Here is a 25,347-nt window from a genome sequence, read left to right on the forward strand (position 1 = left end):
ACAATAGCAGTATGAGTAGAAGACCAAGGAGGGGGATTGTCTTTTAACCGATCAAACAAGGTTGACAAGTTTTCCTAAGGTCTTTGTAAAATTCAGCAATATAATTCAATGATCCTAAAAAATGTTGTAACTGGGTTTTATCTAAGATTTCATCAGGAAATTTAGACGCAAATTCAATGGAACGACTAATAGGTAAAATAGTATTCTGGTGAATATCATAACCTAAAAATCTAACTTTGGTTTGAAACAATTTAATCTTAGTAGCAGAAATGACTAGACCATGACTCTTAATGGTATAAAAGAATGCAGTAAGGTGTTTCCAGTGTTCACTAATTGATTTTGAAAAAATAAGAACATCATCTATATAAACTATGGAAAAATGACCAAATGGATTGAAAATATCATTCATTATATTTTAAAATTCACTAGGTGCATTTTTTAATCCAAAAGGCATAATATTTCATTCATAATGACCAAAAGGTGTAGTGAATGCAGTTTTATATCTATCTTTAGGATGAATTTGTATTTGCCAAAAATCACTTTTTAAATCAAATTTACTAAAAATAACAGCTTGACTAAGTCTTTTGATTAAGTCTTTTTTATTAGGAATAGGATAGCGAATCCATTCTAAAACTTTATTTAATGGTTTATAATTAATAACTAAGCGAGGGACACCTCTTTCTAATTCAGCATTTTTATTAACATAAAAAACAGGACATGACCAAGGTGATTTACTAATAATTCATTAATTTCTTTTTTACACATTTCAAGTAATTCATGATTCATCTGAATAGGTTGAGATTTAGTAGGAATTTGTCTCTCATTAAAATTCTTAATGTATGGTAAAGTGACTACATGTTTTTTCCTATGCCAAAAGATAGTTGGTAAAGTAGAACAAACAATTGTTTCCAATTTTAATTTAAGTTCTTCAATTTGAGATATAACAACAGGATCAGTTAATTGTTGTTCAATGTATTTATAATTGATTTCTTCTTTGACAAAACGTAACTGACGAGTTAATCGATTAATAGATTGAGAAATAGAACAGTCTTTTAATTGATTTAATTCCAATACTTCAGGTGGTGATAAGAATTTAAAAGTAACTGTTTGTCCAAAAGCTTGAGTTGTTATTCATTCACTAGATGTAGTAAATGGATATAATAAGAATATAAATGGTGTGCCTAAAACAACTTTATCAGTCATATTTCTAACTAAAACAAATGAGGTTTTGAAACAGATATTATGTTGACATATATGGACTTTAGGTAATTTACATTTAATACGCATTTTACTACCATTAGCAGAAGTTAATTTTTCACTTGTTTTTTCATAACATTTTGTAGGAAGTAAACCTTCTTGAATACAATTAAGATCAGCACCAGCATCAATGAGAGCAATAATATTTAATTCAAAATCATCAATAACGAGTTTAACTTTTGAATACCATTTTTGAATATGAATTTTATTGATCAGATTTAATCTTTTATCTTCATGATTATGAGATTGATGTGATCGATTATCAAATAAAAAACTATCAGGATTAGTATGTTCAGATTCATGTTCAGATTCATTAGGCAATTCAGCATTGTTTTCTTGGAAATTCTCTAAACTTTTATTAAGTTTTAATGGAAGAATTTCATCTTCTAAAGTTGTATCTTTATTTTGTAAATCTTTAATAGTTTGTTTAATCTGATTGATTTCATATTGTAAATCTTGAAGAGTAATTTCGTTTTGTTTATTTTTAAATCTTTCTAAAGTTTTAGATAAACTAATAATGGGTTTATCATGCTTTGGTTTATGATCACTGTTAGTAAGTAAAGATTTTAATTTGTCAGTATACTTTTGTTTTAACTGGAGATCATCTAAGCGACCAATTAATTCAATAAGAGCAGTTTCTTCTTGATTTTGTTTAGTAAAGACAATGATTTGTTTAACAGGTTTGCAACAAATATCATTACATCCAAATCAATGTTATTAGCAGAATCATCACTAGGTGAATGGTAATCAGATGAGGTATGAGGATTATTAGAAGAAGAATTATGATCAAATTGGTTTAATTAGAAGATTTCAAATAATTGGTGTTTGGATTCATCATTAATTTGAAGTTGATTAACTTTATCTTTTAATTTTTGTTTTTCTTTACATTTGTTAAAATAATGATCTTTTTGACCACAGTTATAACAAGTAATATCTTTATTAGATTTAGATTTTGAATGGGATTTTTTATAATATTTCTTGTTGGGTTTAGTATAGAATTTATCATTTGATTTTGAAGGTGAATAATTCTTTTTATACTAACGAGATTATGTGTAAGATGATTTATGTTTATTGTACTTATGTTTTTTACGATGAGAAGGTGCTACAGGAGGTAAACCGTATTGTTCACAGAAATTACCTGATTCATATTTAGCCTTATGTTTATCTTTAGCAGCTTTTTGACTAAGTTTAAGATCAATACACATTCTTAATCCTTCTTTTTGAATGGTACTAATGATATCACCATAAGTTAAATTATCATATTCAATAACACTAGTAGGTTGACTAAGGACATCTCGAATTTTGTGAGCAAAGAGACTAGGTAAACCATTAATAAATTTTTTTTTTCAAAAAGATTTAGTACAATCTTCTCTTAACATAACTCTAGAGGTAAATACATCTTTATACCATCTAAAATCCCTTAATGTTGGACAAGTAAGGTTACTAAGTTGATCATATATGCGAAAATATATATTAGTAGGGGTACCTATGAAATGTCTGACTATGGTATAAATTAATGTATTAATACCATCGGGTTTATAATAGCCAATAGTTTCATCAAATATATGTAAATCATTTTCATCTTTTTGATTAGCATGTAAAATTGATTCGCGTTGATCTTCATTAACATATTTTTCTCACCAAGATTTGAGCATACCAATAAAGCCAGAAGTAATTAAGGAAACAATTTCAGGTTGAGTATAATCAGGGTAATTACTAAGATAACTATTTGCAACCATAGATAAATGATTTAATTTTTGAAGTATTTGATCTTTACTGAGACCATCAATATTCCATTTGTATAATTTTTTAGCAGATACAGAAAATTGATTACTAAGATTATTTTCTTCATATTGGAGATCAGGGGGAGTAGGTCGTGAATACCAATTTTTTGTGAGCGTTGTAGGATTAGGTTTAGGATAATGAAGTTTATTCAGAGTAGTTGATTGAAATTGTTGAGCTAAATGATTAATTTCATTATCAGTTGTGTCAGGGTTCGAATGAGTAGAAACAGATTCAAGAGTAGGATGTTGGTTTAATATAGTAAGACCTTTCTCAGAAGATGATGAAGATTTTTCAGAGGTAGTTAATTTAGTAAATATTTGTTCAATGGCTTTGACAGTAGAATTATCTCGGGTGACTAAACTATGACGTTTAGAACGGTTACTAGGTAAATTAAGTAATGGTTGGTCTAAAGATTGTTTAGTAGATGTATTGTTAGCCGAATAATCATCGCAATTGGTTTCTATTTTATCTAATTATTTACCAATAGTTTTTAAACATTGATTAGTATAATTATTTTGTTCAATAACTTTTTTGATTTCAGGGTCAGTGCCGGGTAACTTAAAAGGAGATGCCGGGACTTTAGACCCTTGATGTTCAATAATTATAGTAGATAAAGGAGGATGACTAGAGCTTACAGTAGTATTGGATGAAGTTTTCCATTTATGTTTTGTAATTGTTTGAACCTCTTTATGATGGTCTTCTAAATATTCAAAGAAAGGAATTTCAATTTTTTGTTCAATCATAAATTTGTACCATTGACGAGTAATTTTAGATTGTTGAGTCAAATCATATTTGGTACGATATGCATAACGTTTTGTCCTATTATCTTTAGATTTAAATTCAATATGTAATTTATTAAGATCAAGAGTAAAGAGTTTACTAATAGTCATTAATTGAGGATTTATTGAAGGTATAACTTCGAAATCAGCTTGAGTTGGAGAGTCTTGGGACTCAATATCTTCTTCATGTAGATGTGTGTGAGTAGAATAAACAGGTTTACTAATTTGGGAAGTTGTGGAATTATCAATTCCTTTCATTTTATTATGGGAAGGTTGACCTAGATGAATTTGACTATTTTTTCTGAATAAAGGTGTATTAAATATTTCATCTTCAGTTTCAACATCAGTAGATATACTAGAAGTACTATGACAAGAAGATTGAGATTGATTAAATTTAATCCTAACAGATCTATCAATATATTGTTGAATATCTTGAATATCTTGACAAGTATATTGTCGTTGATTATGTTTGTAATTTTCATTAACTGTAATCCATTTGTCGGGGAGAGTAATATTTTTCCATTCAATCATTTGAGTAATATTTATATTAGTATCATTATTACTACTTTGGATTAATAAGGTTTTGTCTTTAGGACTTTTATGTAAGGATTGAACATTCAAATTGGTTTTTATACATTTGTAATGAACACGATAAATTAAAGCAATATTATGAACCTATTCTTTCATATTTGTAAATGAGCCATGTAATTGAATATTTAGAGTTAAAGCATCTAATATATGGGGGTCTCTAAGACTAAGAGTGAAATCAGGAAAACAATTAAAATGGACGGGTCCTTTGTGAAGACCAGTTTCTATCATACCCATTAAGCTATCATTATAATTAAGAAAACGAGCATCTCTTAAGTGTAGTAAAACAGAAGTATTTTTACCTTGTTTTGTTAATGGTTTGATTCCAACCTGAATTAATCCCAAATGAATAAAATTGTGACCAGTTTTTAAATGACGTTTAATAGTATTAGCATCAAATAATTGACATGTTTCTCTAGGTTTTTCTAAAGCATAGACTTGTTATAAAGTTTTAACATGAAAATTAGCATTAAATGTATTTTGTATAAAAGTAGTTTTATAAATTTCTTTAATTGGTAAACGTGGTATATTCCAACTTAAATCAATTTTATCATTTTGTATTTCTACATCTTCTTCATTGATTACTAAACATTGATTAGGTATAGAAGGCAAAGTTGTTAACCTAGAACTAACCGAAGAATTACTTCTAAATAATCGACTCATTTTATCTTGAAATAGTTTACAGTGAGCTCAATATATTGTCTAATTTTATCATGTTTTCACATACGATGTTTTCACACATACTCAGTTCGGAGAACTCCTACAATCCAACACTGCCTAACCAAAGGACTTACCTAGGACTTGGAACGAAAGATGGGTGGCTAATAGCAACGTGGAAAGACACAGATATAAATTGGATAAATTAAGACGGTAAATTGTAAACAATTTCAACACAGGAGAATGAGTTAGACACAGAAATAATGATTCAGTGAGTAACAGGATACAACATAATATATATATATATATATATTCAATACATTTTCATATTTTTGTGTATTCATTGAATTTTTGGCATATTTTTTTCACAAATATTTTACTTTTTGAGTACATCTAAGTTATGTGCATTTAGAAAGTACAAAAAATATATATTTAAAATATTAAAAAAATAACTAAAAACAAAAAAGTACAAAAAATAAATAACTTAATTTTCAAAAAATCTACCAAAACTAAGGTGATTATTATTAGTTTTTTGGTGTAGGGGAGGATTTTGAGAGAGAGGGAGTCTTACATCACATCAACCTTTTTAACCCTTTTAAAGAGCAAAAATGTTAAAAATTCTAAAAATTTTATTAAAATTTCTATCAAATGTCTCATATGGGTATGAAACTCACATGGGATCTATATGGTGTGGATCTCACACCCGTGTGAGACATTTGATAGAAATTTTGATAGAATTTTGGAATCGCTAGTATCACTCTTTAAAGAGATGTAAAAATTCTGATCATTGTTTGATTATTTTGCTAATACAAAATTATACAAAAACTATTTCAATGCAAGTCTTGTGAAACTAGTTATGTGCCACCTAATACCTATACCCACAAAAATCAATGTCATAATCATTTCATTCGTTTATTTGTAATATGAAAATTCTCAAGAAAATTGGTTTAATTCTTTACATTGGTAACCATACTATGATTTTTCAAAGCCCCAACTTCCGTATATTCAAAGATTGAGAACACAATTATAGTACAAAACAAACCTAATGTGTGACTCTTACTATTTTGTTAATATAATGTTGCAAGTGCCCAAACAGGGGTTTGCTATGGAATGCGGCGGATTACCATCTCAACAAGATGTTGTAGCTCTTTACAATCAAAACGACATCCGAAGAATATGACTCTATGACCCAAACCAAGCTGCTCTCCAAGCCCTCAGAGGCTCCAACATTGAGCTCATGCTCGGTGTTCCAAACACTGATCTCCAGAGACTAGCTTCTAACCAAGCCGAAGCAAATACATGGGTCCAAAACAATGTCAAAAACTATGGCAATGTCAAATTCAGGTACATCGCAGTTGGAAATGAAGTCGATCCATCAAATCCAAACACAGCGCCATTTCTTCTCCCCGCCATGCGAAACGTGCGCACCGCTATTGTTGCAGCTGGCATTGGGAACCAAATCAAAGTTTCCAGCCATCCTCACTGGATTACTTGGAAACTCTTTTCCTCCATCAAAAGGCTCTTTTAAGCCTGAAAATCGATCGTTTCTTGACCCAATCATTGGTTTCTTAGCGAACAATGGTGCCCCATTGCTCCTTAACTTGTACCCGTATTTCAGTTATGCAGGCAACACCAAAGACATTCGTCTTGATTACGCTCTATTCACAGCTCCCTCGGTTGTGGTAACAGATGGCTCACTTGGATACAGAAATCTGTTTGATGCTATGTTGGATGCTGTTTACTCGGCGCTTGAGAATGCGGGTGGTGGCTCTTTGGAGATTGTTGTGTCTGAGAGTGGATGGCCTACAGCTGGTGGAACTGCTACATCAATTGATAATGCAAGGGCCTACAATAACAATTTGATTCAGCATGTGAAAGGAGGGACCCCAAAAAAGCCAAGAAGGCCTATAGAAACATACATTTTTGCTATGTTTGATGAGGATCAAAAGAACCCGGAACTTGAGAAACATTGGGGACTCTTTCTACCAAACAAGCAGCCTAAATACCCAATCAACTTCAATTAAGAGCACCAAGTGAAGTTTATAAAGGAAATAAGGGCACTAAATGTCGATATTTATCACTATCTTAAATAAGGTTTGCTTGTTATTCCTTCCACTAGCAAAACGTAAACATTATGTTTGTATCGAGAAGAATGCCCATATGAAGGCCAACAATCTAAATAAAATTGTTTTTTCGTAGAATCATATTCCTTTACAAACTGTTTAGTTCATGATACAAGTGGATCAAGAAATTAAGTTCTTTCTCTTTAGTAAATGAAGCATGGTGAAATTTCACTTTTTGTAGGGGATTCCATGAATTTTCGCTAAGGAACCTAGATTTGGTGTTAAGCAACCTCAGTTGCAGACTTCACCTTCAATACTGCCGAAGCAGCTGCATCAGCATTACCAAACCAACTCCACCTCATTTGAAGTCTGTTAGATTAGTCAGCACTAGTTAGTATTAACTATAGTAGTTGTAAAGTTGTTAGAACTATAGTTAATTGTAACTATAGTTAGGTAGAGTATATTAGTTTATAAATACTGTACATGATCTGTATAGATATATTGATTGATAAAAAAACAAAGTAATAAAAAATCTGTTTTGACTCTTCTTCATTTCTTGAATCTGCTTTATGGTATCAGAGCCCTAGCTCCAACGAGTATTGCTCTGTCTTCTTCGAAGCTCCTTAAAGATTCTCTCACATGGCAGATTCATCTAGTTAAGCATCTCCATCAATTCCTTCCAATCTCACACTCCTTATATCAAATCTTAGTTCCTTTGTCACAGTAAAGTTAGATTCAACTAACTACATCGTCTGGAAAAATCAGATGCAAAATATATTGCGAGCAACCAAATTGATCGGATTTGTCGATGGATCCAATGATTGTCCATCATCTACTCTCAGCGATGCAAGCAACAAAGAAGTTTCTAATCCTGAGTATCTTCAATGGATGAATATTGATGCTCATCTTCTTAGCTGCATAACCGCAACTCTGTCTCCTGCAATTTTTTCCTCTGTTTTTCATTGCAAGACTAGCTATGAGGTATGGACTGTTCTTCAATCTCGGTTCACTTCTCTTTCTAGATCTCATGTTCATTAACTCAAGAACAAGATGAATCATCTCACTAAGAAAGGATTAAGCATGGATGCATATCTGACTGAGTTCAAAACCATAGCTGATCAGCTAGCTCTAGCATGTGCACCTGTTGATGATGAGGATATAGTTCTATTAATCTTGAATGGATTGCCGGCTGAGTATAATGCTTTTAAAACTTCCATTCGCACCAGATCTGATTCCATGTCTCTTGCAACTCTGAGTTCTTTACTTTGTTCTGAGGAGATTCATATTGAAGCTGCAAGTAAAAGTTCTCAAGCATCTGAAATTCCTTTTGCCTATGCTGCCACTACCAAATCCTTTTCTAATAGAGGTGGTTCTAATGGTTCTACTAGAGGCTACAGAGGTAATTTCTCTAACCGAGGTGGAAGTCGCTATTTTAGAGGATCCAGCTCCCGTCGAGGAGGAAAAAATTTCCAGTCTCCACATCTACCATTTCAGCAGTCTCAGTCCAGTGCATCTTTTCCGAATTCTCCACCACAATCATATAATCTTCAGCATCATACGGGTTCTCTAGTTGTTTGTCAGATCTGTGGCAAATATAATCATACAGCCTTAGAATGTTGGCATCGCATGGATCATAGTTTTCACACAACCTCTGGTACACCTAAAGCAGCATATGTGGCTTCTGCTTCTCCATCTCAATTTCAGTCCTCCTCTTCTCCTCCTACTTGGTATGTTGATTCTGCTGTAACCAGCCATATTACCAATGACTTGAATCAGCTTTCTGATTATCAGCCTTATCAAGGCACTGATCAAGTCACAATAGGCGACGGTTCTTCTCTTCCTATACATCACATTGGTAATGGTTTGCTTCCAACTCCTTCTTTTCCACTTAAACTCCAAATAGTTCTTCATGTTCCTCATATTTCTTCTAATCTGTTATCTGTTCATAGACTAGCATCTGATAATAACTATTCTGTTATCTTTGATGCTGATAAGTTTGTTGTTCAGGACAAGGCTACCAAGAGCATTCTATATAAAGGCCTTAATTCTCAGGGTCTTTATCATGCTCCTCAATCAGTTTCCATGTTCTTTTCATCTTCTCCACAGGCCTGTTTCAAGAGGACCAATTCTCCCACTGCTGCTTCTTCAACTGCTGCTTCTGCTCCAAATTGGCATCTCAGACTTGGACATCCTTCATCCACCAAGCTTCATCACATCATTAACACTTTTCATTTGCCTTCTCACACTTCCTCTGGTTTATGTCCTCATTGTTGTGTTTCTAAGACACATAGGCTTCCTTTTAGTTTGTCCAATTCAACTGTTAATAAACCTTTAGCTCTCATTCATTTAGATGTTTGGGGCCCATTTTCTGCCTCTGTATCAGGCTACAAGTATTATGTTGTTTTCATTGATGATTTCAGCAAATTTACTTGGTTGTTTCCACTTCATTACAAGAGTGAAGTATTTTATAAATTTCTTGAATTCAAAGCTATAGTTGAAACTCAATTTTCTACATCTCTTAAAATTCTTCGCAGTGACAATGGTGGTGAATACTTATCTACTGAATTTCAAAATTTTCTTAAACAAAAAGGTATTCTACATCATCTTACTTGTCCTCACACTCCTTCTCAAAATGGAGTGGCTGAGCGAAAACACCGACATCTAATTGAAACAACTATCGCTCTAATGCATCATGTCTCTTTGCCTTTAAATCTTTGGTTTGAGGCACTAGCTACAGCTGTCTTGCTAATTAATAGATTACCTACTGCTAAGCTTCACAATCTTACTCCTTTTGAAATGTTGTTTAATAAACCTCCAGATTATTCTTTTCTAAGAATTTTTGGTTGCAGGTGTTATCCTTGGTTACGGCCCTACACTAACCACAAGCTTCAACCTAAGTCCATTCCATGTGTTTTCATTGGTTATCATCCGTCAGTGAAAGGGTATCGCTGTCTTGATCCCTCTACAGGTCATATCTATCTTTCTAGGCATGTTGTGTTTGATGAAACTTGTTTTCCTTTTTCATCTTGTTCTTCTTCTTCCCCAGTTCCATCAGTTACTCAATTACATTCTTTTTTCTGGCCCTCTACTTCTTCTTCTGTTTCTTCTTCTTTCAGCTCTCCTTCTTCTGTTTCTCCTTCCTCATCTGCATCTCCATTTGTTCCTCTTCTTGTTCCTAGTTCTGCTAATCACCCTATTTCTTCTACTGATCTTCCTTTGTCTATTCCTAGCTCTACAGTTCCTTCCTCCTCTTATCCTATTCCTATATCTTCAATTTCTATTGATTTACCTCTCTCTGCTCCAGTTTCTACTCATATTGCTCCTCATATCAGCTCCAACACTCATTCTATGATCACTCGGTCCAAATCTACTTCTCTTTCTCCTACTGCTCATCTGGCTCATGTTCCCACTGAACCTTCTTCCTATAAGGAAGCCTCTCAATCTTCAGATTGGACTCAGGCTATGCATGAAGAATTTCATGCTCTTCAACTTCAACATACTTGGTCCTTAGTTGACCTTCCTCCCAACAAGAATGTCATTGGGTGTAAGTGGGTTTATCGCTTGAAAAAGAACTCTGATGGTTCCATTGCTCGTTATAAAGCCCGGTTAGTGGCTAAAGGTTATCTCCAGGAGGAGGGTATTGACTATCAAGAAACCTTTAGTCCTGTTGCAAAGCAGCCTACTATTCGCATTTTATTGTGTCTTGCCCTTCATTTTGGTTGGTCTATCAAACAATTGGATGCATCTAATGCTTTCTTGCATGGTGTTCTTCATGAGGAGGTTTATATGACTCAACCCTCCGGTTTTATTGATTCTTCTCATCCTCATAAGGTGTGTAAACTGCATAAAGCCTTGTATGGGCTTAAGCAAGCTCCTCGGGCATGGTTTTCTACATTCTCCACTTTCCTCTTGTCCCAAGGTTTCATTACTAGTCATTGTGACTCTTCTTTGTTTATTAAGAAGACTACATCTGCCATCACCATTCTCCTTATATATGTTGATGATATTTTGCTAACTGGGAGTGATGTTTCTTATATTACCTCGTTGCTTGCTCAAATGCATAAAGTTTTTTCCATGAAAGAGTTGGGTTTTCTGAATTATTTCTTGGGCATCTCTGTTCACACTTCTGCTGCTGGTTTCTTTTTGCATCAATCTAAGTATGCCACTGAGATATTAGCCAAAGCTGGGATGTCCCACTGCAAGCCCTATGCCTCTCCCATGGCTACTAAATCCTCCAGCTTCCCCAACTCTGATCTTCCTTTTGCTCAGCCTGCTTTGTATCGCAGTATTGTTGGGGCTCTTCAATATCTGACCATTACTCGCCCCGACATTGCTTTTGCTGTCAACTCTGCCTGTCAACATATGCACGCTCCTTTGGTTAGTCATTTTAATGCTGTCAAACGCTTATTGCGTTATTTGAAAGGAACTCTTGATAAGGGCCTTCAGTTTCAGCCAGGCCCTCTTGTTCTCACTGCCTATTCGGATTCCGACTGGGCTGGGAACGCCATTGACCGCCGGTCCACTACTGGCTTTTGTATTTTTCTGTGTCCCAACTTGGTTTCTTGGTCTGCGAAGAAACAACCTACTGTTTCTCGCTCCTCCACTGAAGCTGAATATCGCGCTCTTGCTCAGACTTCAGCCGAGCTTAGCTAGCTTGGCATGCTTCTTCGGGATCTGCACATTCCTCTTGCCCCACCTACTCTATGGTGTGACAATCTCTCTGCCATTGCCTGTCTAGTAATCCGGTTTTTCATGCTCGGTCTAAACATATTGAAGTGGACTATCATTTTGTCCGTGAGCGTGTTGCTTCCAAACAGTTGCTTATCAAACATCTGGCTACTGCTGACCAGATTGCTGATATCCTCACCAAACCCCTTTCAGTTTCTCGGTTTAACTTTCTTCAACACAAGCTTCTGGCTCATTCTTCTCCTGTCAGCTTGACGGGGCATGTTAAGCAACCTCAGTTGCAGACTTCACCTTCAATACTGCCGAAGCAGCTGCATCAGCATTACCAAACCAACTCCACCTCATTTGAAGTCTGTTAGATTAGTCAGCACTAGTTAGTATTAACTATAGCAGTTGTAAAGTTGTTAGAACTATAGTTAATTGTAACTATAGTTAGGTAGAGTATATTAGTTTATAAATACTGTACATGATCTATATAGATATATTGATTGATAAAAAAACAAAGTAATAAAAAATCTGTTTTGACTCTTCTTTATTTCTTGAATCTGCTTTAAAAAATAATATTTATCACCAGATTAATTTTTTTTTTCAATTTTTCACCTTCTAGATGAATTCGCATGACAAACGCTACGTACACATATAAAACCCAGCACATGTTAATTCCAATTCTATATATAGTTGGAGATAATACTAAAAAAGTTTCATATTAGATAATAATAATAATAATAATAATAATAATAATAATAATAATAATAATAATAATAATAATTAAAATGGGTTTTAATATGTATTTTGGATGAACTCTCCTCTTATAAACCTAATTTTTAAATGAATATGAGTTTTAAATAATTATATATTAGACCTTGATGTTGAGTTTGTAAGCTAGTGTTTCTCCTTGACAAATTAAGGGCCTATTTTATTTTATTTGGTTTGATTTATTTGAATTATTTATAATTTTATTTTATCCTTATTTTGAAGTCTGTGTTAAACTATTTGAAATAATTTCTACTTATAACTTATTAAATAGAAAGAATTTAAATAAGCTAATTTGTAGAAATTGAATAAAAAAATTAATTTTTAATTTTAATTTATAATAAATTGCAACAAACAACAATTAAGCGGTGTTGCCTTGTGTTTATAAGCTTTTCGAATTCCCTAAACAGATGTAATGATTGTAATGAAGTTGGTGGTGCTTGTGGAATTTTATTGTTGGCTTAGTTTTCCTTTTACTACTTGACTTTGTAAATGATGTGGTTGGAAACTTTCATCATTTAGAGACCTCAAGATCAAGATTCTCCCTCTCTATAAAAAACATACGTATTCAATGTTTTTACAACACGTTTAGAGATATGAATAAATTATATTTTTCTAGTGAAATACCTTCCATGATTGCTACAGTGCTATTCCTTGGGATATTAGTCTCTCTCTTTAGGTTGTTTATCATTAAACACTGTTATTTATTGTTATTGTTTTGATATATCAAAAGTTGTAGTTTGAGAGAGGAAGTTTTTGCTTGTTACAAAGCTTAAGTTTCTTTTTATTTTTTCCCATCTTACAATTCAAATAGAGGGTTAACCTTTTAATGAGGTGCAAATGTTATGACTAGTTATTAATTTTTTGCTAAAGCTAAATACTCAATCAGCTTCAATTAAAGAAGAAAAAATAGCAAATGAAGCTTATATATATCAAATATATATAGTACTTCCTAAATAAGGGTTTTCTTATATTTCTTTCACAAAGAGGAGAAATTTGTGTGTACAGATAGGATATCAAGTTGGCATACTTATTTGGTACCTTTCACCAATTCCTACCCAACACCTGCCCCTCATGTCAACTATAGCCTGAGATTGGCCACGTCCGCATCAAGTCATAAAGTAACAGAAATTTAACTGTCGTTTCTATTACCCCCCCCCCCCTCTCTCTCTCTCTCTCTCTCTCTCTCTCTCTCTTCTCGTACAAACCGAGCAACAATTTTTTTTTCTTTTCACCAAAAATCACCTTTTGTCTCTCTACTTTTTTCCTCTCGGATGTCTATCTACAAAATAAAATTCGGGTTCAAGTGCAATTATAAATTCAAATCACTTGCCATTGGTCCTATTTGGTAAGCTTATTTCCAATTTATTTCAATTTTTAACTTAATTTAAATTATTTTGATGCGTTTGGTTCAGCTTAACAATACAACTTATAGTTTTTGTAAGTCAAAAATCAACTTATTCTTTGAGTGGAGGGAGGAGAAACTTAATTTATAAGTCAAAAATCAGCTTATGTTCACAGTTATAAGTTATAAACTCTAATTACTTTCCCACAGCTCTATCAAACGGGACCATTATGCCTTTTTAATTCCTATAATATGTATTTATTATTTAAATTATCCCTTCATGAGTGAAAAAGATCGCTGCAACTACAACAATGAACTAATCCAACATTTCATACAGTCATTGACAACCTACGCTCGACGACAGCAACGGCGATGAGGTCGACATTCAACTTGGAAAGGAATTTGAAAAAAAAAAAGGAAAAAAAATATGTGAAATTAAGTAAAATGTATATATATTTTATTCACATTTTACTTATCTTTTTCTTTTTTAAATCCTTTATCAAATCTCCCAACCAAACATGGGTTCTCCCTTCCATTTATTACAAAAACTTTTCTACTGAACTCAAAACCATGCTCTCTCTCTCTCTCTCTCTCTCTCTCTCTCTCTCTCTCTCTCTTAACTCAAGAGTAGCAAGTAATCTTAAAGATCTTGCATTCAAATATATTCTGTAAAAAAAATCCCACTTTCGACATACTGTCTGTGTGGGTGATTTTCCGACCACACTGCTTGCTTAGTAACCAGCTGGAGAGCACTGGCAGAATAGATGGCACCTGACTGACCTGCAACAGAAATATAAGAATCCCGTGGTGGTTTCGACCACCCGGGGGCACTCCGACGATCAAGTCAGTATATCTCTCAAAGATAAATCAAGTACTAAACTCACAAGCTTAAGTATCAAAAGCATACCTTAGACCCATGGGGGTGCCTCTCTTTTATAGGCAATACAATCCTAGTCCCAATAGGAGCCTGGCCCTAATGAACTTAGGATTACTGCTAATCTGGAACTCCCAGTGGGATTAGGATAAACTCTCTAAGAGTCATATCTTTACCCAAACTGAAGTCTTCTCCCAATCTAGGACTCTTGTCCATATCCAAGTTGAGTTCCTTCTTCATTCTAGGACTCTTGTCCCTTATCCGCTTATCTCGGATTCCGATATCTTCGGAGGCAACCTCGGCCTAGCAGAGATGACCTCGGCACAACGACCAAGACACGTGGCACCTCGGCTGACACGTCGGCGTCACCTTGCCATGTGTTGGTACTCAGAAAATATATCCCCACAACTGCCCCCTAGGTTCTATTACCTCGGCATTCTGAGGTGATGGAACCTATTCCGATATTTTTCCACTTCTTTTCTGAGTAATGGTTCAAAAACTGATTAGCCAAGATTATCCACTTTCAGCCGATGTGTTCTCTTCGGAGAACAAGGCTTCGATCGTACTCTCCCACGCGCATGAGCTGTCATGTATATCTAACTGTTTTTTTCACGTGTTTTGTCTTCATTGGAGCGTGTCGGTGACGCGCCTGAAAGCTGTCTGTTCGTTCGTCTGCGCCGTCTGACGCGTGCGTTGCCTTAGGCGCAATAATTACCCTATTTCTGCCGCCGTTTCACGTTTTTGACAAAACTTTTCTTTTGCCTCTATTTTTCCTTCACTTTTTCATTCTGTCTTCTTGCTCTTTCTCTCTCTAAAAGCTCTTTCTTCTTCGAATCTGCCATCGCTTCAATCTCTCTTCTTGAACTGCTCTTAATCCCTCATTCTTGCGAAGCCTTCTTTGCTGTTGCAACCGGTTTCTGGGTTCGGCGAACATTGCCTCGGCTTCATTTATCCTGGTAAGACCCTTTCCTTTAATTCTTCTATTCTCTTTATGTGCTTTTGTCTGCCTGTTGCCATTACTGATCTTGTTCGAAGCCTTGGATTTATTTGTATCTTGAATTTGTGGCTATACCTTGAACTTCTATACTTTTTCACCATTCTCTTTGCCACTGTTCTTGATTCTTTTTTTTCCCTGTATCTCTATTGTTTCTGAGAGCTATACCTCTGTTCTTGAATCTGAAACTTCGTCTTTGTTTTCTCTTTTTTGTATCTGCCCCAGATCTGTGCCTTCAATCTTGGTCTTTATAGTTCTTAGGTTTGGGATTTGTGCGTAGAACCTTCCAATTTAGGGAAAACTGAAATAAGCCTTACCAGCCTTTTCTCAGATCTTTACCGAGGTTCTTGTAACCCTTCCTAAAAAACGCCCATCTTCTGAAATATATTTTAAATTGACACAATGGGTATGTGGAGGCATAGGGTAAATACCCCAACAAAACTTGAATACTTTAGGCAGGAATTCTCTATACCAGCCGATGTTCATCTTAAACTAGCTGGGGACAGTGATACCATCATGCCCACAGACCATACGATGCCCTTCCCTATAGTAGCTTTCACCGAATGTGGACTTCGGCTTCCACTTCATCCCCTCTTTCGTGAAGTTCTTTATTTCTACAAGCTAAACCCCATGCAACTTACTATCAACTCTTATAGGGTGATTAATGGTATTATAGCCTTAGCTAGGCAAGAGAACCTTAGAATTACCCTGGCCGACCTTCAATACTGCTATACCATGTGCCCTCTTGACCTGAAGGATAGGGGTTTCGTTTATTACCTTAAGCCAAGATCTACTCAGTACAAAATTGTAGCCGACCTCCCAGACTCCAACAAGGGGGCTGGAGATGATTTTCTCATTGCTTCTGGAAATTGGGAATTTGGCCCAGATGAAGATGTCCACCTCTACCCTCTTCCTCGAACAATTACAGAGGGCAAGAGTAAGAGCCCTGAGTCAACACTTAGTTGTTTTTATTTAAGTCTTTAATACTTTTTTTGTTTCTGACGTCTGTTTCTTTGTCCTGCAAATCTTCGTCAGCCACCGAAAAATTTTCGTCAATCCTTCTTCCCAGGAACAGATCTGAAAACACTCCTTAACCTTCCAATCCATAAACGAAAAGCCCCACTGTTACTAAACTTCATCCCTACATACAAATCCACTTTACCCGACGTCCCAAGAAAAAGGAAGAAGAGTCTTTCTCCACCCACAGCCACAACCTTAACTGCTTCTACATCCCGAACAGATCAAGAGTCCACATCTGACCCAGCCGATCTTCCATCAACTTCGGCCCCCTACTTAATACCAATTCCTGAACGTAAACGTCGACAAAGGCTTGTAAAGACTGCCGAGATGGTTCGTCCAAGGCCTGTCGTTCAAGACCTTCTCGCCGATCTTCCAACTGACGCCGAAGCCGCACCAACGCAATCAATGCTCCCACCCAAACCAAAGAGAGTTAAAAAGGCTCAGCCTAAGGCCAAGGCTACAGATGCCGAAGCTGAGGATGCTGTGCCTATTTCAAAGCTGGCAGAAAGCAGAAAATCAACCTCTGTTTCCACCAAGAGGTCCGCTGAGGGTCAACCCTCAGGGTCTACACAATCAAAGAGGCCAAGGTCATCGTCCGGGACGACCTCGGCTTCAAAGAAGCCCGACGTCCCCTGGGCCCCTGATCTATCCCTGGAGGATAGGCCCATTATGGCTAGTGAAAGTGCTGACGACATTAACGTTGGTGTCGCCCTCAGCACTGCTCTTCTCCTTCCGAATGACTTGGAGCGAAATGCTAAGCTTAGTGAGTATGAGAATTACGCTCTCATGCTCCAACACTCCGTCCAAGTAAGTATTTCTGTTTGTACTTGTGATTTTTTTCTTCCGTTCTTTACTGAGAGTACTGTCTAACACTTCTGTTTTTTCTGCAGGCCATTCAGCATGCCCATTCATTTTCAATGCAATCTTTTGAAAATCGTCAAAGGTTGGTTGATATGAAAAGGGAAGCATCTTCCATGAAGAGAGAGATAAAGTCCCTTGAAGCAAAAATGAAAAAACTGGAGGATCAAGCCGAGGCTGCAACTAAAGTTCAAACTTTAGCTCTTGAGAAGGCCGAATCTGCTGAGGCCGTTAGAAAAGTTGCTGAGGCCGAGAAAAGAGAGGCCGAGGTTCAGAAGGCCCAAGCGAAGAAAGAACTCCAGCAAGCTCTGGCCACCAAAGAGGCCGAAATCAAAGAGGCCGATGAAAAGGCCTACGCCCAAGGTATGGCCGACGTCGCAGAAGATTATAAGCTTCAAGTCAGGCAGGCATGCAACAGGGGATTTTCCCTAGGTTGGATGTCCTTGATAAAGAAGCTTGATCTCCCTGTTGACTCGCCCCTTCGGAATGCTGATGCCATCCCTTTGCCATTTCCTTCACCTCCACCTGAAGGTGGATCAGAATCTGATGCTGATGCTGAGGATGAAGATAAAGAGGTCAACGAAGAAGCCTTGGTGAGAAAGCCCAAGGATGCCGTCGAAGCCAAGTCCCCTCCTCCTACAGAGCAGGTTATGGACTTAACCTTGGATGAGGAGGGTGATGAGGCCGAGGAGGCAACCAAGGAAACTGCCGCTGGGCAGCTATCGTCCAATCTTCTCTTGATAGAAAGAAGTGTTGAGTCAACAATCGCAGAGATTGATGCCGAGATACAAGCGGAAAAAGTGGCCGACGAGGTACCACCAGAGTCGTCCGAGGTCCCAGTCCCTGCAGTGGCTAACACTGAAGAATCTTGAAAAAATGTCTTTTGTACCTTTTTCCTTTTTTTCCTGTTTTTTGCGTTTTGTACTTTTTTACTTTCTGGATAATGCAAAACTCCTTCTTTTGGCCGATGTGGGTTTTTTTTTTTTTTTTAATATGTAATTGCAACTATTCTTTTCTATGGGTGTTTTAATCTTGTGATGTTCTGTTGACTGCTTTCTGCATAGTCTTGTATTTAGAAGTTTTTTGCCTGCTTCTTCATGTTGCTTCCTTTGTGCAATCTTCTCGGGGTTACATACCTCGGGTATAACTACAAAACTTTTACTTCGGCAAGATACTAACCTGCAAACTTTTCATAAATTTCAACAAGTATAGAACATATATTTCGGAATATAAACTTTGCAAGCTTTTTCTCAAGTTTCAACAAGTATTTAAATGGTGATCTCGATCTAGCCTACTTGTAAATTGCTACAAATTTCAACAAGGATTAACATATACTGTAACAGGGATCAACAAGGATTAACATAACAAGTGTCAAACAATAATCTATTTGTAAATTGTTACGAATTTCAACAAGTGTTTAAACAACATACTTAGCTTTTTCTTCAACCTGTAAATTGCTGCAAATTTCAACAGATGATCATATGTCGGCTTAACGTTATCTTGTAAATTGCTACAAATTTCAACAAGTGTTAAGCATCTTCTTTGTTTGGACCAACCTGTAGATTGCTATAAGTGTGCAAACTATAACCTCGGCTTTACTTCGACTTGTAAATTGCTACAAATTTCAACAAGTGAAGATAAGGAACCATCTCAGTTTAACTTCAACTTGTAAATTGCTACAAATTTCAACAAGTAAAGATAAGGAATCAGCTTAACTCCAACTTGTAAATTGCTACAAATTTCAACAAGTGGATTAAGGAATAATCTCGGCTTAACTTCGACTTGTAAATTGCTACAAATTTCAACAAGTGAAGATAAGGAATCAGCTTAACTCCAACTTGTAAATTGTTACAAATTTCAACAAGTAGATTAAGGAATAATTTCGGCTTAACTTCGACTTGTAAATTGCTACAAATTTCAACAAGTGAAGATAAGGAATCAGCTTAACTCCAACTTGTAAATTGCTACAAATTTCAACAAGTGGATTAAGGAATAATCTCGGCTTAACTTCGACTTGTAAATTGCTACAAATTTCAACAAGTGAAGATAAGGAATCAGCTTAACTCCAACTTGTAAATTGCTACAAATTTCAACAAGTGAAGGTAAGGAATAATCTCAGCTTAACTTCAACTTGTAAATTGCTACAAATTTCAATAAGTAAAGATAAGGAACCATCTCAGCTTAACTTCAACTTGTAAATTGCTACAAATTTCAACAAGTGAAGATAAGGAACCATCTCAGCTTAATTTCAACTAAGCATCATCTCGGCTTAACTTCGGTTAAGCATCGTCTCGGTTTCACTTCGGTTAAACATCATTTCGGCTTAACTTCGGTTAAGCATCATCTCGGCTTAACTTCGGTTAAGTATCGTCTCGGTTTAACTTCGGTTAAATATCATCTGGGCTTAACTTCGGTTAAGCATTATTTCGGCTTAACTTCGGTTAAGTATCATCTCGGCTTAACTTCGGTTAAGCATCATTGGTTTAACCAACTTGTAAATTGCTACAAATTTCAATAAGTGCATTCTTCTTCTCTCTGTCCCCCCAGTGTGAACTTAAAATCCACTTGGGTTCTCATCATACATGTAGCTTCGACCTTGTCGCCGAGGTTTAATTCAAGCCGAGGTTGTCGGCCTTGGTTTCTCTATTGATCTTACTTGGCTCCAACTTGAGTTTGATTTTCGGCCTCGCATCGGCGAGCCGTTTCTCTTTTCTTGTTCCGACGCCTTTGTTCCCGGCATGTCCTCCTCGGCCTTAGCATACTTCTCAATTCTGGCCAACTTTAGTCTGATCTTTGTGTGTTTCCTTTTTATCTTCTGGGATCTGAGATCTGCTCATTGTGCTCTTCTCTTCTCGGACTCAGGTGCCGAGATCTTATCTTCTGGAATCTTGGATCTGTTCACTCAAGTTGAGCTCTTCTTTTCTCGGACCTACTCATCTAGGCCGAGATCATGTCTTCTTGGATCTGGGATCCGGGATTTGCTCACTCAGGTTGAGCTCTTCTATACTTGAATGTTATCTCCTTGGGAGCGCTCATGCCCCTGTCTTTGCATCCCTTTTGGAAGGGTCTTCGTTCCTCCGCAGGTATCTATCCTTCCATACCTAGAGGTCATCTTCGTTGTAGTATCCGCTTCGATCTGTTGTCTTTGGTGCGTCACCTTCCTGGCCGGCGTCTTTCACTCCGTGACTCTGGTCACGAGTTTCTGTGTTGCGATCGTCCCCTTCAATGTCGAGATCGATAGGTCTCCCACTCCCAGTAGGAGCATTGTCTCTAATCTGATCCTTCTGTCCGTCATTGGCCATCTACTCTTCTTTCTTTCCCACTGACGGCGCCAAATTGTGTGGGTGATTTTCCAACCACACTGCTTGCTTAGTAACCAGCTGGAGAGCACTGGCAGAATAGATGGCACCTGACTGACCTGCAACAGAAATATAAGAATCTCGTGGTGGTTTCGACCACCCGGGGGCACTCCGACGATCAAGTCAGTATATCTCTCAAAGATAAATCAAGTACTAAACTCACAAGCTTAAGTATCAAAAGCATACCTTAGACCCATGGGGGTGCCTCTCTTTTATAGGCAATACAATCGTAGTCCCAATAAGAGCCTGGCCCTAATGGACTTAGGATTACTGCTAATCTGGAACTCCCAGTGGGATTAGGATAAACTCTCTAAGAGTCTTATCTTTACCCAAACTGAAGTCTTCTCCCAATCTAGGACTCTTGTCCATATCCAAGTTGAGTTCCTTCTTCATTCTAGGACTCTTGTCCCTTATCCGCTTATCTCGGATTCCGATATCTTCGGAGGCAACCTCGGCCTAGCCGAGATGACCTCGGCACAACGACCAAGACACGTGGCACCTCGGCTGACACGTCGGCGTCACCTTGCCATGTGTTGGTACTCAGAAAATATATCCCCACACTGTCAATCTTAATTTTCTATCCATTTTTTTCCCAACTACAAATCCCACTTCAACAAATTTAATATTGAAACTTGAAAGACCAAATAGAACTAATATTTAAAGCCTCACACAAAAATGCAACAAGTGAAGGAGATGTAAACTGGGCATTAAATCATGTTCCTCACAAAGGGCGAAGGGGTAATCTTTTCAATCAATATTGTATCAGGGCTTAATCCAAACAATTCTTTGACTCTTCAATAATTCTAGCTCAAATTAATGTTGACCAACAACTACCATTTTAAAAGAACTTGGTTGAAAATAATGGCAGATGATTTTTGAATTTAAATTTTCTTTTCACCGAGACCTGAATGAGGAAGAAGGAAGAGTGAGAATAAGTGGATTTTCCAGTTGAAAAAAAAAAAAAAAAAGAATAAGTGGATTTTATTTTATTTATTTATTTTTTTTAGAGAAGATGAGAGAGTAAAACTTTTACAAAAGACAAACGGTAGTTAACTTTTGCAACTTTTAAACGGGATTTTTTAATACAAATGTGAAAGGCTGACAGTTTCTGATTTATAGAGTTATTGTTCGATTATAATTGGCCAAGGGTATCACGTAGGCTTGCCAGCAACTACTCTATCCGCACACAGAAATTCCTCAACAAAATGGGATTGGCAAAACATTGTGTTTGTATCAATAAGAGATGTTCATATGAAGGCAAAGAATCTAAAATGAAGGATCAAGAATTTAAGCTTTTGGTATCCCTCTATAATATATGAAGCATAGTGAAGTTCTCAAAATTTATTCAATCAATGGAAGAACAATCAATTCCACATCACTAATAAAATTTCACAAAATCTCTCATCCCTCTACACACTATCTGATACATCCTGATTGTTCACTTGATTTCCTTCATTAAAATCCCCTAAACAAAATGAAGCTTGCCATTTTCTTTCAACTTCTCCCATACTTCTCTCATTTCAACTACTTCATTATGAGCATTCAAATTAACAATTAACACAATTTAAATTCAATTTAGAAGTACTTCTCAAGATGATATAATGGCCTATTTTAAGAAGGAGGTTAAAATCCAAATTTTTTGATTTTTTTGGTTTTTTTTTTAAAAAACATACAAAAAATAGAGAAGTGATATGATTCAAAAAGTCAAAAAATTGACTTTTAACCCAATTGTCAAAGGGATTGGCTTCCCTTCAAACTGGATGGTACTGTTGGGCCTATGGGGGGCCACCACAAGTCTTGTTTTGATAATATGAACTGTTTCAATATGTAGAACCTATCGAGTATTATATGTCTGTAAAAAATTACGTTGATCGAATATCGATAGCTATGTGATCAAATCAGATTTTTGTAAGATATTTATTTTTCACCGTCCATTTTTTTCATACAAAACTAATTTGATCACATATCTATTGATATCCGATCAATGTGATTTTTTATAGACATATAATACTCGACGAGTTCTACACATTGAACGGTTTGGATAATCGAAACAGGACCCATGATGGATCTCCAACAAACCCAACAACACCCTCCAGTCTGTGATTAGACTGGAGGGAAGCCATTCCCATTGCCAAAATTGGCCAATGCTTGTTAATGACACTGTTCCCATGATGAATATGCCTTCATAGTGTGGGAGGTAAAAGGGGGGGGGTTTTTTTTGAAAATTAATTTTTTTTACTTTTTAACTTTTTATTAAAAAAAAACGTGTAAATAAATAAATAAAATAAATTGACTTTTTTTATTTTTGACTAAAATCTCTTCTTCTTAAATGAGGCCTAATTTAGTACAAGATCCGACTTAACAATGTAAACCGAGCAAAATATGTAACACAACAAAACAGATCTACACCTAAAGTAGTGATCAAAGTCACAAGTGAGGAAAGAAAATGATAGGATTATGAATTTAACAATATATTATTTATACAAACAAACACAATACCTTATCATTTTCTTTCCTCACTTGTGACAAAGACTACAGCAATGGCACATTAGTGCCTCAATTCTCATCTCTCTCCTTTTTATTTATCTTTTATCTTTTATCATTTGAATAATTTATTTTAATTATATTAATAATTTTACCAAAAAAAAAAGTTAAGGGTATGAATTTAACAAATTAATCTGCTTGAAAAAAAAAAAAAAAAAAAAAACTCAAATTTATGAGTAATTTGGATAATTAAATTTATTGTTTTTTTAAATTTGTGGGTACTATTCAGTGTCTACCACAGCCAACTTGAATTCCCTTCCCAAATAGACCTTACAATAATAGAGTTTTGATTTTTGTGGGACTCTATTTTTTTGTTTGTTGCAGACATTTGACGATCTAATTTCACCCCCAAAAACATACTCTCATTTTTGCCGGAGCATCTCTAATATTTATTTATTTCTTTTGTTAAATTTGAATAAAAATTTCATCTTATATTGCACATTTTAACGAAGTAATTTAGAATTTTATCAAATCACCAGTCAATCGAGAGGATGATCGGGGATGTCTAGCCGGTCAACCGGCCAATATAATTTTTTCATATTCTGAAACAGGTTTATAGGCAATTTTGCAAGGAGGTAGTCGACTGGAAAGATAACCATCCGAACATCCAATTGGTCGTTCGACACTCATTTATCGACCACCAGATACTTGTTATGCTAACAGCTATGTACAGTAATTTAGTGAAAGGTTCCAACATCCTTAATTTGATGAAAAAATTGAGATATCCTTAAGTTGATACTGAATTGATGTTAATGTTGGAGCACCAATTTTGTACATTTTCCAACAAATTTAAATTTGATGAAATAAAAAATGAAACGTTGGAAATAGTCTAACAATGTCACTCTTAAGCCTATGAATTGGACAAACATTAAACAAGTCAGAATCTCATAATTCCTTATTAGGAGCCTAGGTGGCTAACCATCCCGTGCTATCCCTTGGGATTACCTAGTCTTATTGACTCGTTCAAGGTTATTTTACTCATTACCAATTGATTTTGAATTATGTGTCTTCAATAAATCTAATATGATATCAGAGTTGAGTCTTGAATATCTAGTGGATCAAGTCCTTGCCTGAGTTCATTTTTCTCGTCTCTCATTTCTCTCTTTACCTAAGTTCAGTTTAACTTGATGAGAGGGAGATTTGTGCCGAAAAGACTTACTAAACACGATGAGGGATCTTGATCCGTATGGAGGAGGAGCTTTGACAGAGGATGGCGAATCCGACGAAGCAAGAACAACGGCGGGAAGTGTGAGCAATAATGACAGCAATGGCGCCGACTAAGGCTCTGAGAAAACCAGGGGTTTTTTAGTAAGAAAGGACGTAAATAGTGATGAAGGTTTTTAGACTTCTAGCTCGTATATATGGGGGGAAAACAAAAGGACGGTAACCTTTTGAATTTTTGGCATAATGGTGACAGCCATGGGGTCGCACGGAGCGAATAAGGAAACGCCACGTGGCAAGGAGATGATTGGTTGTCAATACGACCGATGGGTTGTCAATACGGCTGATTGATTGATGACAAGACAACCAGCACAAGTCTCAATGGCTGACCAAAATGGATAGCTCGGTTAGAGATGATAATCCCACTCATGATCAGCTCAGACGGGATTAAGGGGCAATTGAGGGGGAAATTTGTGCCGAAGAGTAGGCTGAGCTGCACCAACACGGAATACGGTATTGGGCCATGTCATGAGAGACTGGGACGCCGCGTGGCCGAGCTGTGCCAATAGGCCGAGTCATGACAGCAGACCGCGCAGACATAGCAAGGATCTATAACTCAGCTTG

The 25,347-nt window shown here is 36.1% G+C and overlaps 1 protein-coding gene and 1 pseudogene across 2 annotated transcripts; both read left to right on the plus strand.

Moving 5' to 3' along the window:
* The first annotated feature begins 6,176 nt into the window (after positions 1 to 6,176).
* Positions 6,177 to 7,340, plus strand: LOC145800159 (glucan endo-1,3-beta-glucosidase, basic isoform pseudogene; annotated as a pseudogene). The gene has a single exon (XR_014341423.1). The product of XR_014341423.1 is annotated as a glucan endo-1,3-beta-glucosidase, basic isoform pseudogene (transcript).
* Positions 7,341 to 15,369: 8,029 nt separating this feature from the next.
* On the plus strand, positions 15,370 to 18,531 carry LOC145800160 (uncharacterized). The gene is made up of 2 exons (XM_082889802.1): positions 15,370 to 17,608; positions 17,692 to 18,531. Exons 1-2 carry the CDS (start codon positions 17,129 to 17,131, stop codon positions 18,529 to 18,531), a joined length of 1,320 nt encoding a protein of 439 aa, XP_082745928.1. The 5' UTR covers positions 15,370 to 17,128.
* The last annotated feature ends 6,816 nt before the right edge of the window (positions 18,532 to 25,347 follow it).

This window comes from Camellia sinensis, chromosome 10 (genome assembly GCF_055761805.1).
Source record: "Camellia sinensis isolate YWXY chromosome 10, ASM5576180v1, whole genome shotgun sequence".
In the NCBI taxonomy this organism is placed as follows: domain Eukaryota; kingdom Viridiplantae; phylum Streptophyta; class Magnoliopsida; order Ericales; family Theaceae; genus Camellia; species Camellia sinensis.